Genomic DNA, 17,645 nt, shown 5'->3' on the forward strand with positions numbered 1-17,645 from the left:
GAAGGAGGAGGAGGGGGTGGGGGACGACAACGACCTTACGAGGAAGAAGAAGAGATAAAGTAAATGGGCCTTTTTCTTTAGGTTTGTCAATAGTTTGTTAAATGAGTAATAGGGCGGGTTAAACGGGTATTTGAAATTTGGGTTAAATATTTGGTCAACCCGAGTTGAGGCGTAGGATTGTGCCACGTGTACAAAATGAGTTTTCCGTTTGTGGGAGGGGCAAATGTGCACTAGTTATTGGACTGCGAGGATACTAATTGTCGAAAAGTATGACGGAGGGTATTGACATACCATTTTTGAAAGTTCAGGATATATTTGTCCCTTTTCCCATTAAAAAGAGTGTTTGAATGGACTTGTAATTTTTAGCTTAAAAACACTTTTTATTTTGTTTCAACTCTATAAAAGTGCTTAGAATTTTATTATTTTTTTGGATTTCAAAATTCGCATTTGAGCTCCGACTAATAATCTGAATCGCGCACTATAGGACTCATTCGGTAGTGACACATCCAACATAATTTTATTCTTACTTAAGGCTCGAATTCAAAACTTCTCCGATTAAAATAAAACTGACCTATCATTGCAGGACGATCAATATCAATAAAAAAATATTTTTAATTTTATAAGCACTTAAAAAAAAAAGGAGAAGGTGAATTCAAACGGGCTTTAAATCTCTATGCAATAAGAGAAGGAATAGGATACATATTTTGGGCTCTATATATATATATAAAGAAAATATAAGCACAGCAAAAAAAAATCCCAATTTTAAGTACCCAAAATCCGACGATTCGTTGGCGATTTCAACCCTCCGGCGGCTACTCTTCTTCGCCTTCTTCTCCGGCGAACTCAGCTAAGAATTCGATTTGTAAGTATCTTATTGTTTTCTATGTTTTTACTTCTACCATTCTCTTTCGTCTGAAACCCTAATCTCTCTCTTATGTATTTTTATTCAATTGTTTTGTTAAATAGTAGTTAAAATAGCCCTCAAATCTGCTGTGTATTGTACTTTGTATGTTTGCTTTTTGATATGTTTGCAAAGTCGTTGTGTGCAGTATATGCTTAATAATATGATTCAATGTATAGAAATCTAGGTGTATGCACCTCTTTTTCTCTACCTGTATTTTTTTCCTATCTGCCTGAAACCCTATCCCCTGTTTATCCAGTTTTTTTTTGTGAAATGCTGTATGTGAGATAGATTGCTGTGCTCTGTTTTACTCGGTGTATAACAAAAGTCCTCAGATCTGAGCTTTGCAGTGCTTTGTATTGTTGCTAGTTAATAGATATTGTTGTTTGATTCTTGTGTGGTATAATATTATGAATCAATATCTAGAAACCTCAGGGGAAAGGGAGTACAACAACATACCCAATGTAAGCCCACGAGTGGAGTGTGGGGAGGGGGAAAGGGAGTAAGGCCATAAAAGATGGAATCTTTACCACTACTTTGTGGGGTTTAGCAGTTATAATTGAAGTTATCAGTTTAAAGTCATTGCCAGTCTGTTTTATTTTCAAAAAAAAAAGTCTTTGCAAGTCTGTTTCCTGATTATTTCGAACAACTAATTTGAGCTTTAACAATCAACTAATTGATTGACAAAAAGTCTATATTCCAATTGATCTATCAACACTGGTGCTGACCTTAGGTTAATATGTTAGAGCAGGTTAATTAAGTAATTAATCCTTTTTTATTTGGTTGATACTGATCTTTGCATTTAGCTGGTTATGTTTATCAGCAGCATATTTAAAAGGTCTATTTAGACATGGTTGAGAGACTGATATATTGATCTGTACCTGTCTTCTCTGTGTATGCAGTGGCTGTAGGAACTTTAAATCTGAGATTTTCAGCATGGCATCTCTCAAGGAGCTTCTTCCAACAGCAAAGTCCACTACCAGCACAGTCTATGACCATACAAGTGACCCGTGGTTCAAGAATAGGTACAGTGCAACTGAGGCGGAGAAATCTGCAGTAATCAAGGCAAATCCGGTACCCCCTTATCTAAAACGGGCTGGATTTAGGCCATCCAAGCTTGAGGACTTTGGGGATGGAGGAGCGTTCCCTGAAATCCATTATGCACAATACCCACTTGATATGGGCAGAAAGAAAGACTGGAAAGCCGGGGGAAAGAATTTGCCCGTTACTGTGGATGAGCATGGTGAAGTGCGATATGATGCAATTGTGAGGCAGGGTGAGAATGCAAAGAAAATTGTTTATTCTCAGCATAAAGATCTTATCCCCAAGTTTGTGAAGGAGGACGAGAGTGACGAAGAGATGGATCAGGATGAGAAGCAGAAAGTAATCGATGAGACAATGGAGGAAACTAAAGCAGCACTTGAGAAGATTGTAAATGTGCGGTTGAGTGCTGCACAGCCCAAAAATGTTCCCACACAATCTCAAGAGTCCAAGTTTATTAAGTACAAGCCTTCCCAGCAAGCGGCAGCTTTTAACTCAGGTGCAAAGGAGAGGATTATTAGGATGGTAGAGATGCCCGTGGACCCTCTGGATCCACCGAAGTTCAAACACAAGAGGGTCCCTAGGGCCTCTGGTTCTCCACCTGTGCCTGTTATGCATTCTCCTCCCCGTCCAGTTACAGTGAAGGACCAGCAGGACTGGAAGATTCCACCTTGTATATCAAACTGGAAGAACCCCAAAGGTTACACAATCCCACTTGATAAGCGTCTTGCTGCTGATGGCAGGGGACTTCAAGATGTTCAGATCAATGATAATTTTGCAAAACTATCAGAGGCTCTGTATGTTGCAGAACAGAAAGCCAGAGAAGCAGTTGCAATGCGGTCAAAGGTTCAGAAAGAGATGATGATGAAAGAAAAGGAGAAAAAAGAGATAGAACTTCGGGAGTTGGCCCGCAAGGCAAGATCTGATAGATTGGTTGGGGTACCTTCGGCTGCTGCACATGTACCTTCTGAGAGGGACTCCAGGAATGTTGATGATATGAATGAGGATTATGAGCGAGCAAGAGATTTGCCCAAAGAATCAAGGGGGGAAAGGGAAGAAAGATTGAATAGAGAGAAGATACGTGAGGAGCGGCGCCGTGAGAGGGAGAGGGAGAGGAGATTGGAGGCAAAAGATGCTGCAATGGGTAAGAAGAGTAAGATCACCAGAGATAGAGACCGTGATGTGAGCGAAAAAGTGGCTCTTGGAATGGCTTCTACTGGCACATCAAGAGGAGAGGTCATGTATGATCAGAGATTGTTCAACCAGGAGAAAGGGATGGATTCTGGATTTGCAGTGGATGATTCCTACAACGTCTATGACAAGGGACTATTTACCGCTCAGCCTACTCTTTCTACTCTATACAGACCGAAGAAAGATACTGATTCTGAAATGTATGGAGGTGCAGATGAGCAGCTGGATAAGATCATGAAGACAGAGCGCTTTAAGCCCGACAAGGCATTTTCTGGAACATCTGAGAGGACTAGTACCAGAGATGGGCCTGTGCCATTTGAAAAGGAAGTTAAGGAAGTTGAGGAAGCTGATCCATTTGGTCTTGACCAGTTCTTGACAGAGGTTAAGAAGGGAAAGAAAGCCATGTCAAATGTTGGTAGTGGAGGCACCATGAAGGCTAGTGCTGGCTCCACACGAGATGGTTATGAAACATCAAGCAGAACTCGTATTGCTTTCGACAAAGGGCGTTGAATTGTCTTCCACTGCCAATGTCGCTGGCCTTTATGTGTTCATCTTTGCTGCATAAGTGAACTACTCTCAATCTTTATACTGTCGTAGTGTATTTCTGTTCTTGCAACTTGAGCTTTAAAGTGTTGAAGTCATGCCTACTTCAGGCGATATTATCAGCTCTTTAATTATTGCTTTAAGTCTTTTCTGCCTTGAAAACAGTGGTTTTCTTAGATTTGGAAGATGATAATAGCCATCGCGTAATTAAGTTGCGTGATTTTGACCCAGTTTGATATGAATATTTTTCGTTTGGATATGAGGAATTTCTGAGAAGTTTTTGCGTTTTTGTTTTGTGGTGTAGGGTCCTTGCCTCTGAATCTTTTGCTGCAAAGGAACTCTCTTTGCACATTTAATTGATACTGATGGAGTGTAGCCAGCCTTGATAAATTCTACCAGTTTCAGTATCAGTTTCTGCTATAATTTGCCCACATGTCATTAACTTAAATTGGTTTCCTCATAAAGTAGTAGTATGCCTGCTCTTGTTTCAACTCATCCTCAGATTTGAGTTCTTTAAAGTTATTGGGTTCTATATTAATAAAATAATAATGTGTACATATTCAATGGATCTCACATAAGACAAATATATGATTTGAATCAAAATTATTGGGTTTGATCGAACACATAAACCAGTTCAAGTTTCAATTGAACACAACATTTTCGACACGGAGTATTAACTATATATATATTTTTTTAAATCTTGGATCTCTCTCAGTTTTTCACCATCTAAACGTGATGTTACTTCCAGGCGAGAATTGGCCCTAAGTTCATCATTCAACCCATTCCACCTGTAGTTAACATCACGAATATGTGGAATTCCGTTATCATGGAAGGTATGGCCTTCATTAACTAAATTTTATGTAAACGAGTTCAACTGAACACAGCATTTTCGACACATAGATAGATATATATCTGAACAATCATGAAAATTTCCGAAAAAATACTATATTTTGGACACATGAGTGCTTAAAAATTTAAATCCTAAAATCGCCTATGAGTCTTTCACTATCCAAACCTGATGTTACTTCCAGGTGCGGATTGGTGTTAAGCTCATCATTCAATTCATTCTTCGTGTAGTTCACATCACGAATATTTTCTGGAATTCGGAGAGAGCTGCTTTTGCCTCGATAATTATCTAATGAGAGAAAGCCGATGCAAAAGTAGTTCCTTACACGAGGGAATACCAGACAAACTGACCTCTGCTAACTATTGTTTTATTTAAGATTGGAAGTTCAAGAGATACTAAGGTATAGTGCCTTTGGTTGTCTTGAAGTTGAATTATGAGAGAGAGTTTATGCATAAGTAATTCTTTATGCAAAGAAATGCTAGATAAATTGACCTCTGCTAACTACGTTTTATATAGATTGGAACATTGAATGAAAGGTTCTTTCCAAGACCATATGTTGTTATTGAATAGAAAGCACACCAACTGCGTGATTCTAATTTGTTTTTTGTAGTTGTCTGATTAACAATGCCAAATAACTGAATATTTGAAAATCCATCTTCAAATATTCTTTTGACTATGAAATTTGATCAAATTTGTTCTTCAAATATTTTCAAATTTGACACTGGTACTCAGAAAACATCAATTTTTTTCTAAATAAAATACTTGTCAAAAAGGACAATTTTATAAACTAAATTTTTTTAAGTTTTCACTTTAAAATCTATGACCAAATGGGAGCTAGAGCAAGAAATTTTCAACTAAGCCTAAAAAATTGTTATATATAAATAGAAGTGCTTAGGTAGGTGATATTTAAAATGCAAATCGGCTCAATTATAACATGATAAAGCAGTTGGCTCACACTTCCTGAACCTTATAGTGAAGGAACTTCTTTTTTTAATGTTTTGATTGTCGAAATGTTTTGAAAAATATATTTTAATGAGGAAAATAATTTTCTGTAAGTAGAAAAATAAGTTTTATAAGTGATATTTCAATTTCACTGTCTCCTGCTCACCCATGCCTACCCCTTGACCATCCCACTATATATGACCTTCATAGTGTTTTGCTAGATTACATATAACTGTTAAAGGGAAAATGATCTTCTATAATCAGTTACAATTTGGACAGAATGACCATACAAAGTCTTCTCCTTGAAATATGGAAAATAGTGATGAACTTTTCACTAGGGTTGCACCTAATATATGTTTTCCGCACCAAATATTTATACCAGACCAAGCAATTTAACCTTATTTGTTAATAATAAAGTAAAATATTCATTGCTTGATGTGTATGAAGTTATAACTCTACTAAGCAAAGCATCAAAAGATTTCTTAGTTGGGCTCTATATGAAAAGGCTCATATTTAGCACTTCACTAAATTGGGCCACAAATGACACAAATTCAATGCCTAAGTTGGGCTTATTAATGGATTTGAATTGAAGATGGTACACTTGTAGCTAGGTGAGAAGATGAACACTAATATAAAAGCAAAAATATGGATTGAAAGTTTATAAAGATCTTATCGATGATCGTTGATAAGATTTCAAGCTTTGAAAGCTCGAGGACATAGCATGGACGGGAAGATCCCGTCCATGTTATGCCGGACCATGGGTCAAACGACTAGCAAATATGACCACAAATAATTCTTTTTTGTAGGTATGTAACGTTTGCACATTGAACAACAATTTATAGAGTATCTTGGGGTACTAATAATGGTCTTCTAACTCCACTAGTTCGATTAATTATGATTCATGTCGTATAGCACTTGTTAAAAGGGAAACATTTTCTATTCAAAGTTTCTCTATTCCAAAAACTCGAACCAAGAGCTCTGATTCATCCATGCATTCCACCACCCAATAATTAGAGAGATCAACATCAAAGTTGTATTATTTGTTTGAAACTTTAAATTTAGAGGTTCAATGAAATTGGGAAATTATATAGGGGATTTAATTTGTGGCCTAGTTTATGAAAACAAGTTGTTGAAGCATTAAAGAGAGAATAGGTTTAACAAGAACTTTGGGAGAACAAAGAAAATTTACTGAAAATGACATGTCCATTGGCCTTGACCACCAATAATATAATTCAGCTCCCTAAATATCTTTATAATTAATAGCTCTTTTTTCGGCTGAAAATTTGTCGTAAACAATATTTTCATCTTTACAAGGTGTGGATAACGCTAATACACAATATTTTTCTCGAACTCCACTTGCAGAAATACATTGAGTTGTTGTTGGTTGTAAACTTTATGTAATGAGGTTCGAAGTATAAGTGTCAACTTGCTTAATTTTCAACGTTAATTCAAGTATATAAATCTTTTTAATCTTTTTCTTTATCGAATCTTCATGTTGGAAAACATCTTAAAATGTATTATAAGGCACAATAGTTAATATATACTTTCCCTTAAATAATATTAATATAGTGATTATTTTACTAATTTATCATTATCAATGTTACTTTAAAATTTTAAATTTGACCACTAAAACTCTATTGAGTTTAGGAAATATTAATTAATAATAGGGGTAAATTTTGTGATAAAAACTAATCTTCTAGTTAGCTAAAGTGAATATTTAAAAAAGAAAAATTTATTTAACAAGTAATGAAAGGGAACAATATCCCACTAATTAGAGATGATTAATAGTATATATTTCAATTATATCCCACTTAGAGATGAATAATAATTAATAGTATATACTTCCATTATATCCCACTTAAAACTTTAAACCATGTCAATAAATATTTTATCTAATGAGGCAAATGTGGATGCGGAGGACAAAAAGAATGCTAGATAGTTGAACAAATTTTACATCAGCCCAAAATTAATTGATGTTGATAACACAGTGTGTGGGTGTGTGTGGGTGTGCTGTGGTGTCATTACACAATTGATATATTCAACTCCTACTTTGTAAATTGCAGATACAAAGTGTCCTGGAATTTGTGGAGTTAGCTGCTCCAGATGCTTCTTTGGTTCCTTGTTTTTCTAATACACAAATAGGTTGGTTGATTTCTATTATTTTTCTTTATGGGAGAAGAGTTAAGCAGCTCTTTAACTTTCAAATTAATCTCCTAAGTCAGCTTCTTTTAACACATTCTTGAATGATTATTGGTAAAGGTCATTCTTGCTTACTTTATAGCTTACTAAAATTTCTTTGTTGCATCTTTATATTCTCCTTATATTTTGTCAAATTAAATAGCATAAACAAACAATAATGTCGACCACAAGCGCACGGGCACACCACATCTAGTATATATATATATATATATATATCCCAACATTGATTGTATAAATATTTTTTTGCAGCTTCACCCTGATGATGTAGTAGTATCTATATTCTAGTATCACCAAAAATAAATATATGTTAGGTTGATGATACTAATTTAGTATTACCAAATAATAAAAAAAAATTGTTATAAATATATGTTAGGTAATGACACTATTTTAGTATTACCAATTAAATGAATATTTGTTAGGTTGAATAACAAAACCTAGTATGCTTTTTAAAATGTTTTTTTAATCTAGTGCTCGCCGCTCGGTATTCATATAGAATCCGATTAAATTTGAATTTGCGTATTATGAAACTTATTCTTAAGGGAGCGTTCCCAACATAATTTTTTTCATTTTCAGAACTCGAATTCGTGATTCTAATTAAAGAATGAAGCAATCTGAACTATCCAACCGCATTATATACTTAGGTCCTCACTAAGTCTCCAACATGAATTATTGGGATGTTAACATCAAGTGTCTTTCTTTAATTTCTTAACATTCATGAGGAAAGTGATCCTATCAATTTAATTTTAAAATGCTCTAATAATTGTACAATTGATTAATGTATAGGTACTTTTAGTACTTTAATGATTAATTAATTTAATAAATTAACCACTCAATTATCTAGATATTGAGCTGAGTTTATTAATTAATTGAATCTAATGCAACAACAAAGACACATTGTTTCTGAGTCTTTGGAGCTTAGTGAGCTAATTAAAATATCCTTTAAGACAACTAGAAGATATGTTCATTAAGTAAATTAATAGAAGAAGAAAACTTTTGCTTGGTTTTGTTGACCTGATACTATTAGATGGAGTCAGAATTTTCACTAAAATATGAAAAAATAAATATTCGAAGAAGTTAATGAATTCAACACTCATTAATTATTTATACAAAAAAAATATTATTTGAACATTATATAGCCCATAATATACGTAAGACAACTAGTAGTGACAGAGTCAAAAATTTTATTGAGCGGGTTTAAAATATAAATAAATAGATATGAAAAAAAGTCAAAGATGTTCAACACGAACAAAAAATAATATTTCTTCCTATAAATATATCAAAATAATTTTGACCATGTACATTTAGTCAATTACTGGAGAATATTTTACTACGTTTGGTCTATCCACTAAAGCAAAATTTTCAGATTCTTGTATTTTTAATTTGTTATTTAAACTCTAATTTTTATTTTTTTATTTATTTTGATTTGACCCATTTGTATTTTCCAGCAAAGTGTCAAATCAGACCAAAAAGAAAAGAGCAAAAGTAATAAAGAAAAAGAAACCACAGTGAAAAAACGCAGCCAATTATATCATTCCTTTTTCCTTATTTGCTCCTTAATATTGAATTATTTCTATTCGTAATAAATATTTGAGAATACGCAACATCTACAAAAGAAAGCAGTTGTATAATCTTCTTTGGTATACATATACAAAAAGATCAATTGTATAAAGTGAGAGAGACGAGTGAGAGAGCGAGATCTTGGAGAGTGGCGAGCGAGATCTGGGAGAGGGGAGAGAGGGGAACGAAAATATATGTATATATACAATTTTCTCTCGCTTTATACAAACACAAACGCATTTTATACAATTTGCGTTTTTTGTATAAAGTGAGAGAGGCGAGTGAGCGAGCGAGATCTGGGAGAGGGGAGAGAGGGGAACGAAAATATATGTATATATACAATTTTCTCTCGCTTTATACAAACACAAACGCATTTTATACAATTTGCGTTTTTTGTATAAAGTGAGAGAGGCGAGTGAGAGAGCGAGATCATGGAGAGGGGAGAGAGGGGAACGAAAATATATGTATATATACAATTTTCTCTCGTTTTATACAAACACAAACACATTTTTATACAATTTGCATTTTTTGTATTAAGTGAGAGAGGTGAGTGAGAGAGCGAGATCTGGGAGAGTGGCGAGCGAGATCTGGGAGAGGGGAGAGAGGGGAACGAAAAAATATGTATATATACAGTTTTCTCTCGCCTTATACAAACACAAACGCACTTTATACACTTGCGTTTGTATAAAAACGAGAGAGGCGAGGGAGAGAACGAGAGTGGCAAGCGAGATTCACCAGGAGAGAGGTGAAATAGCAACAGTTTGCTATGAGGTACAATTAAATCAAACTATATTTATAGCATTTAATTTGAATTAATAATTTGCTATTATATACGATTTTCCCTTTTTTTTAATAAAATAATCAAAATTATCTAATATGAATATTTTAAATTTGAATATCTAAAAAAGAATTATTGGCAAATAAAAGAGTCAGTGTATTAAATCAAATTTTTTCCAAATCTTTTCCCTATTAAATTTCTAGATTCTTTGCCGTCTTTGACTTCAGGCTAAATTTAATTGGTTTTTGCTGTGAATTAAAGTAGTTTTATTACTGATGGTACATATTGGTGAATATTCAAATAAAAATAGGCAATTTAATTTATATATTTGAATTGTTTATTATTTTTTTTTAAAAATATCTAAACTAGTTCTAAGTAAAGTGAATTATATTAAGATATACAACATTTTTATCATCGTAAGGCAGAAGTAAGACAATATATCATCACTCTCTCAGACTTTATTTTGTAGAATTATATTAATTATTAAGCATGTTATTATTATATTATTTTTTTCTCATTAAGATGATCAACAATTGAATAAAAACCTATAAATCTTTTTAATTCTACAACACCAAACAATTATTTGAATATTTTATTATTTCATTTAGGCACTTGATAAATTAAAAAGTGGATAATATAGAAGAATATACATGGTTTAACTTTTGGAGAACATTAAGGTGCTCTTTTTTAAAACTCCAATATCCACGTTCAATTAAATTGGAATTTGCATCGAGAAATTTCACATTGAGGAATAAAATAATCCCTAACAAAGCGACTTCATACACAACTCGAGGTCGAGACCTCTGGTTAAGGTTGTTAGTGATTTTATATTTTTACTAAAACATAGTTCTCACTTCTTCTTCTTCTTTTTAAATTTAAAAAATAAGAGTCAATACCAAATATAATTTTAGTAATTAAATTGTGTATTTAAAAATGAAAAGTACTTTACACAACTTAATTATCACGTTACATTAATTAATTATTGCAACTACTTTTTTTAATATGACCTACATGAAATGCTTCTTTTAACACCAACTGACAAATAAACATTTACACCACCAAACAACATAAAACTTGAAGACATTCGTACTATGATGTGATTCGAACATTTCTTTTTTAAAAAAAATCTTGATTTTTTTTATTGTTTTCCACCTAATGTTAAAATTTCTATTGGGGTTCGATTTAATTTGAATTCACGTATTATAGCTAGATGCAAGTTTCGGTTTGATTTCTCCTCCAATCCAGCTTATATGATAATGTTTGACTCAATATTATATTTTAAAATAAAATAAAATTATTGTCTTGCAAATGCCATGACATTTATCTGTTTATAAAAGTATGACATTAGAACAAGTTTAAAATTAATTTACTTTTAAATATAAAAAAGTCATATAAAATAAGATCGAGAAAAAAAAAGTTATTTCTTTCTTTCATGGTCCCTCATTAAAAAAAAGTAATTTGCACAATTTCGAGAAAAATATATTTGATTTAATTACTTACTTCAATCATTGAAATCAAAGCTTCGTCTATTTTTTTAGGCATTATTTAAACTATTCTTGAAGCTGGAAGACAGCTTCTAGTAATATTATATTAAACAACTTCCAAATAATTAATGTTACAAAAAAAAAAACAATTAAAGAAGTTTCCACCACAATTTCACTCATAAATAATGAGTTCTCCAATTAGGCAGGCAAAAAAAAAGTGTCCATAATTGTGTTGTTCTATATATGGGTAAAATTATTCACACTAAATAATTATAACAAATTATAATAAGTTTCCATAATTAAATGATCAAATAAGGTGAGAATATGTGATATTTGGCCATTTTTAGTGAAAAATAAAGTGTATATGTCAAATACGTCACGCATAAAAGTAAATTTAGGATTTACACATTATGAATTTGATAGAATTCTGAATTCAGCCACAATCATTACATGTATGAAATTTATCGTTAGTATTTATTTAGTTGATTTTGTAACTCATATACATGATCGAAATCAGAATTATTAAGTTCACACCCTTTTATATCGACTCCGATCATAAATTTATGATTTTAATGTAAACGACCATCTGGATTATTAAGTGTGTGTTTTCCCATCCTTTTGTCACATCTTTTTATTTCTCTAAAATCAACTAGGCAAAGTCCTTTTCGTTAAAGAACATTTTGCACAAAAAATTAAAATACTTTCTTTATGGCATACATAAAGCGAAGAAAATCAAAGAGAGAGAAAAAATATAACATTATTTGCATTCTAATAAATTTTTTTTGGATAATAACACTTTTGATCCTTCAATCATTATTAGTAATTATAATTTTAGTCCTTATAATAAATGTCAAACCTCGCAATTAATTGTACTGTGCATTTTTAGTTTCTTTGCTTATGAATATTCAGAATTTCTCTATAATATATGACTAAAAACATCGAACCTTTTTCATTTCAAGCACATCAAACCTTTCATTTAATTGCATTGTGCTCACTTTTTTGATTTTTTGCTTATGAATATTCACAATTTTACTATAACGGTTAACCGTTTCACAACTTATTTACTCATGTCTTATATGTTAAGTTTGTACAGTAATTTGCTATTTGATAGTAATTATATAATTCTATAAATAATCAAGACATAATATATAAATGTATTTTTTAATTTGGTTTTACTTGATATTTATGCCCTTAAATTTTGAGTGTGCACAAATAAACACTCAAACTTATATAAAGTTGAACAATTAGAGACATACGTCCTTCTCTTTTTAGCATCATATATGACAATTCATGTGAGATACACTTGAACTGATTTGTTCAACATATTTTAAACATGAAGTGACCAATATATATATTTGAGGGATCAAAAGTACTATTACTCAACTATTTTTTTATATGTTTCGCAAAATAGAGATGAAAGAGGGTAGGAAGATACCCCAAAATTCTGGAGAACTTGCCACAATCTTGGACTGATTTAATTTAATCACTTTACAACCTTTTATTTAAAATAATAAAATAAAATATTATTGTACCCACTCACTATCATTGAAAGAGAGTGCAATAATAATTTGTTTTTTTTCCTCCCAAAAAAAAAATCAATATTATTTAAAAAAAAATATTTATTGTAACCTCTCACCTTCATTTTACAATCCTATATATATACCTCTTTAATCCTTTTTCTCTCTTCACAACCAAACAAACACATCTCTCTTCCTCTTCTCTTTCTCTCTCCCTCTCTCTTAGAGATCGTTCGATTTCACAGTCAGACAGACTTATATTATTATTTTCACAAACATAATCTTTTTTTGCACACTTAACCAGTCGATTTCACAGTCAGACAAATTTACATATAACAACATGGAAATCGAGCCAAGTGCACCTCAAATCGCGGGGAAAAAACTATGGAATATAGTGAGAATTATGTTCTACATGTTGAGGAAAGGCATGTTAAAGAGCAAACTCATGCAAATTACCCTTCAAGACATGTTAAAAAGAGGTAAAATCGTTGGTAAAGCTATAAGCAACCTTATGTTACATCCTCCACACTATTCATCGTCTTCATTTACGTGCAAATCAAACAACAACAACGACGTAGCAATGTCATTTATCACACGTCGTGAATACGAGTTTAGCTGCAGTAATAGTCCTAAATTTCCCCTGTATTTCGCCAATAATAAACGTAGGCGAAATCGTACGTATAAATCAGGGGAAATTGATGTTGTACAAAAAGTATTTGAAATTTTAAATACTACAAGTACAAGTTATGAAGCTGGTGGTACAACTTCTATTGCAGTTGCTTCACCTTTAGCATTACTTGGATTTGGAAAAAGTCCAAATAATGTGAGAAAATTAAGAGTTACTGATTCACCATTTCCAATAAAAGATTCAGAGGAAAATTATAATTCACAAGTTGATAAAGATGCTGAAGAATTCATTAAGAAGTTTTATAAAGATTTAAAGCAACAAAAAAAGATAGCATCTCTTGAATCTCCATCTCCATATCATGTTTATGTTAGATGAAAAATTAAAAAAAAAAGTGTAATGAATTAGTGAATTTTTTATTTCCTAAGTTTTTTTTTTTGGGACTAGGAGTTCCATGACTACCTTCATTGACATACAAAGTCAAGTTTCCAGGAGTTTTTGGTATGGAGCGCTTTATCTGACACGACTATAAGATGGATATCAGATAGCAGATGAGAAATAAAAGAAATCGAAATTATATTGCTTATGTTTTTTTTTTTTTGACTTTTTCAAAGTTTTTTTCTTTGTGTTATGAAATTGAAGGTGGGACATTAGTTTGCTTGAAGAGATGTATGTGGTTGATCCTATAATCCAAAAAAGGGCAACTCTTGTTTTTATATTATTTCTTTTGTTTTAATTTATTACATGTCTTAATTAGCTTTTTTCTTTTAAGTAATTTTTTTGGAAAGAAAATGTCATTTTTTATGTTTAATAAATTTGTAAATCCTACATTTTCATTTTATCGTTAATAACATTATCTATTCATGTTAAAGATCACAATATTAGAAAGATAATTTTGTTATGTTATACATTTAATTTTGAATTAATAAAATTCAAAAGTTCTGTTTACATTGCTAAACTTGCCCCAGTCAAACTAATAAAAAAACGGTTCATTGCATTAAATTCTCGCTATGAGTGAGACTCGGAGAAGGGTTGAACTATAAAAGTTTATTGTACACGATCTTACTCTATATATCTGCAAGAGATTATTTCCACTCGCTCAAATCTATAATCTCATGAACACATAACAACAAATTTTATCAGTTACGACCCATCAAATTAATATATATATTGAGGAATTTTCTTTTTTCGGTTAGAAGTTGAAGGTGGGACATTAGTTTTGCTTAAAGAGATGTATAATGCTTGAATTTTAACCCAACAAACGGCCAACTCTTTAATTTCCTTCTACAAATTAATTATGACATTGAACCTTTGGTTGGTATGGTGGATAGGGCTACACGTTGCTTCTTTTTTGGTGGGGGTGGGGATGGGGATGGGACACATGGCACGTGGCATTCTGAAAGCGGACATGTAAAATATATCGTTTTTTACATATCACGGTGAAGAGCCGTATAAAATATATCGTTTTTCACATATCACTTGAAATAAATATGTAAAATATATTTCTTTTTATATATAACTTAAAAATGAATACGTAAAAAATATATATAGTTTTTCACATATCATTTGAAAGCTGACTTAAAATATATCATTTTAGGCACATCACCTTAGGACGATCACTCCTTTCATCAAGAAAAGAGGGTTCTTAGCTTCTTTGTAGTTCAAATATTATTATTTTTTGGTCTAAATGATGAGCATTGTGGTAGTAAAATTTTTTTTTTTTAAAAATAGTTCTCTTAAACCTTTTCTTTTCTTAAAAGTTTTCATTTTACTTATATTATTCTTGTTTATCATCAAGTCTTTTATTTGCATTGAAGTCCTGATTAATCTATATTCATGTCAAATAAAGTTTGTTAAAGGAAAAAAGTGATTTAATATAGGACTTTTTTTCATTCTCGCACTACATAAAATCAAGTCTTTTCCGACAAAAGCAATTCGACATACCAGCACACTATTTTTTCCAATAACCACAAATCAGTCAGAAATTTATTATTTTCAACTGTTATATGTTTATTTTTCCCCTCGTAAAAATATTTTTTAATTAATAATATGATAACTCGAATCTCAAATCTTTGATTAAGGGTGAATGAATTATATCCATTTTTATCTTTGGCTTTTATATTTGTATTATTCTTGTTGGCCAAGTGAAAGATAACTTTTTGGAAAAAAATAATTAAAAGAACCTATAAGAAGAAACTATATGTTTTGGAATTAATCATTATCTTTTCTTTTTTTTTTGGAAACTTTATTGATTTTTTTTCTCTGTTTTTTCCATTCGTAACGGTCTATTAATGATTAATTTGTGCCTATTGTGGTAGTCAATTTGAGTAGCTAGAAGGTCACCTGTCAAACATAGAAAAGCAAAGACGTTATAATAATAATATTAATTATAGCATTTATGATGATTAATATACACTAAGCTTTTGAATAAGTCATAAGTTATAATATATGATGGATACGTTTTAGGTGTGAATTTCAATTAACAAATAGTTATTGGTGTTTTAAGAGAGAAATCGTTTCCATTTAAGCCAATTTTACATAAATTAATTATCTCATTAATTAGATATAAAGTGTCACATATAACTGTTAATTAAAATAAATTTTAACACTCTTTTAGTTTGTGGTTTAATCCTTGAATAAATGATCATTCAAGTTATATATTTAAGAATTAGGTTGATGACCATCAAATTAAAGATTATAATGAAACAATCTTTTTAATTATCTTTTATCAGATATTTCGATATTCGAGCTATGTAAAATAGTAGCTTTTGGTAGGGAAAGTTTTATTGTTAAAGTGAAATTTTCATTGCGAATCCAAATTTTACTCGATCTCGAAGTAGTTATAGGACAATGGATGGAAAAAAACATTAGGCCGGTGATATTTTTTTTATAACATTTTTTTTTACTTAGTAGTAAATCCTCTAAATAACATACAAATATTATAACATCCATAAACCTTGCATGATAATTAATTAATATAATATGTACTCCTTTTTTCTCACTTATAATAGTATGGTATTTTTGCAATAATTATCATATAGATTTAGAATATAAATAAAATTCAGAAAGTTTAAAGGAAGTGTGTCTGTGTGTATATATATATATATATATATATATTTATTTATTTTTATTTATTTTGGTAAAATTATTATAAAGTGGAAAAAATAAAGACAAGGATTTTAGATAATATTATAAAAAAATACTTTACCAAATAAAATATCGATTTAATATATATATTCATGTTTGTGGGTAAGTAATCAGATAATAATGAAGATACCTTTATTTATGTGGTAAGTAGGATACCCTTTCTTAGTGTCTTATAGGTTGTAAAAAGAATCTATTTTTGGTCCTATATATGTACAACTTTTATTACAAAAAAAAAAATGGTTTGAAAGTCATCTTCTTGGTCAGTTGTTGGTTTTTTTTTTTTTTTTTTGTGAGTCCAGCTTGTCAACATACCCACACTAATAATTTGATGAGACATTGATGGTCGAGACAGTGATGAAGTTAAAATTTTCATTGAGAGATTAAAAATATTAGATTTTCATATAGATTGGAAAATGGATTGGTGAATGGTGATGAGTGATGACGCTTATATATGGACTTGGTCAATCATTCCCGCTAGAACTAGCTTTTGGACGGTATTGAGTTGGTTCAGTTGTCACATCTTTATTATATTGTATCAAAGCCATGGGGTTCATCTCTTTTTGGGCTTCCGACCCACGTTCCAGTTAGGCCTGAACTTGAAGAATGTGCTAGAATCTTACATCGATTGAGGAATGGATTGATAATGACATTTATATAGATTTGGATAATATCTGTACAATAAACATAGGGAAAAAAAAATCAAAAAAGAAATATTTGATATATAGGATGTATTCAACATGGAGGAAAATATTTTTCTAAAAATGACTTTTCACGTGGAAGTACAGTAAATTAAACAAGTTCAACAAGTAACATTTCATATTAATGGTGTCGTTTCTACCTATCAAAACACTTCATTTTTACTCTACCCACATA

At 31.2% G+C, this 17,645-nt stretch overlaps 2 protein-coding genes across 2 annotated transcripts; both read left to right on the top strand.

The window, feature by feature from the left end:
* The first annotated feature begins 717 nt into the window (after window positions 1-717).
* On the top strand, window positions 718-3,952 carry LOC102602288 (SNW/SKI-interacting protein). Its single transcript, XM_006353423.2, has 2 exons — window positions 718-862; window positions 1,804-3,952. The coding sequence occupies exon 2, from the start codon at window positions 1,838-1,840 to the stop codon at window positions 3,641-3,643; it is 1,806 nt and encodes a 601-aa protein (XP_006353485.1). The 5' UTR covers window positions 718-862; window positions 1,804-1,837; the 3' UTR covers window positions 3,644-3,952.
* A 9,231-nt stretch (window positions 3,953-13,183) lies between these two features.
* LOC102602401 (uncharacterized) lies at window positions 13,184-14,346 on the top strand. Its single transcript, XM_006353511.2, has one exon. The coding sequence runs from the start codon at window positions 13,341-13,343 to the stop codon at window positions 14,001-14,003; it is 663 nt and encodes a 220-aa protein (XP_006353573.1). The 5' UTR covers window positions 13,184-13,340; the 3' UTR covers window positions 14,004-14,346.
* The last annotated feature ends 3,299 nt before the right edge of the window (window positions 14,347-17,645 follow it).

This window comes from Solanum tuberosum, unplaced genomic scaffold, assembly GCF_000226075.1.
Source record: "Solanum tuberosum cultivar DM 1-3 516 R44 unplaced genomic scaffold, SolTub_3.0 scf00155, whole genome shotgun sequence".
NCBI classification, from domain to species: domain Eukaryota; kingdom Viridiplantae; phylum Streptophyta; class Magnoliopsida; order Solanales; family Solanaceae; genus Solanum; species Solanum tuberosum.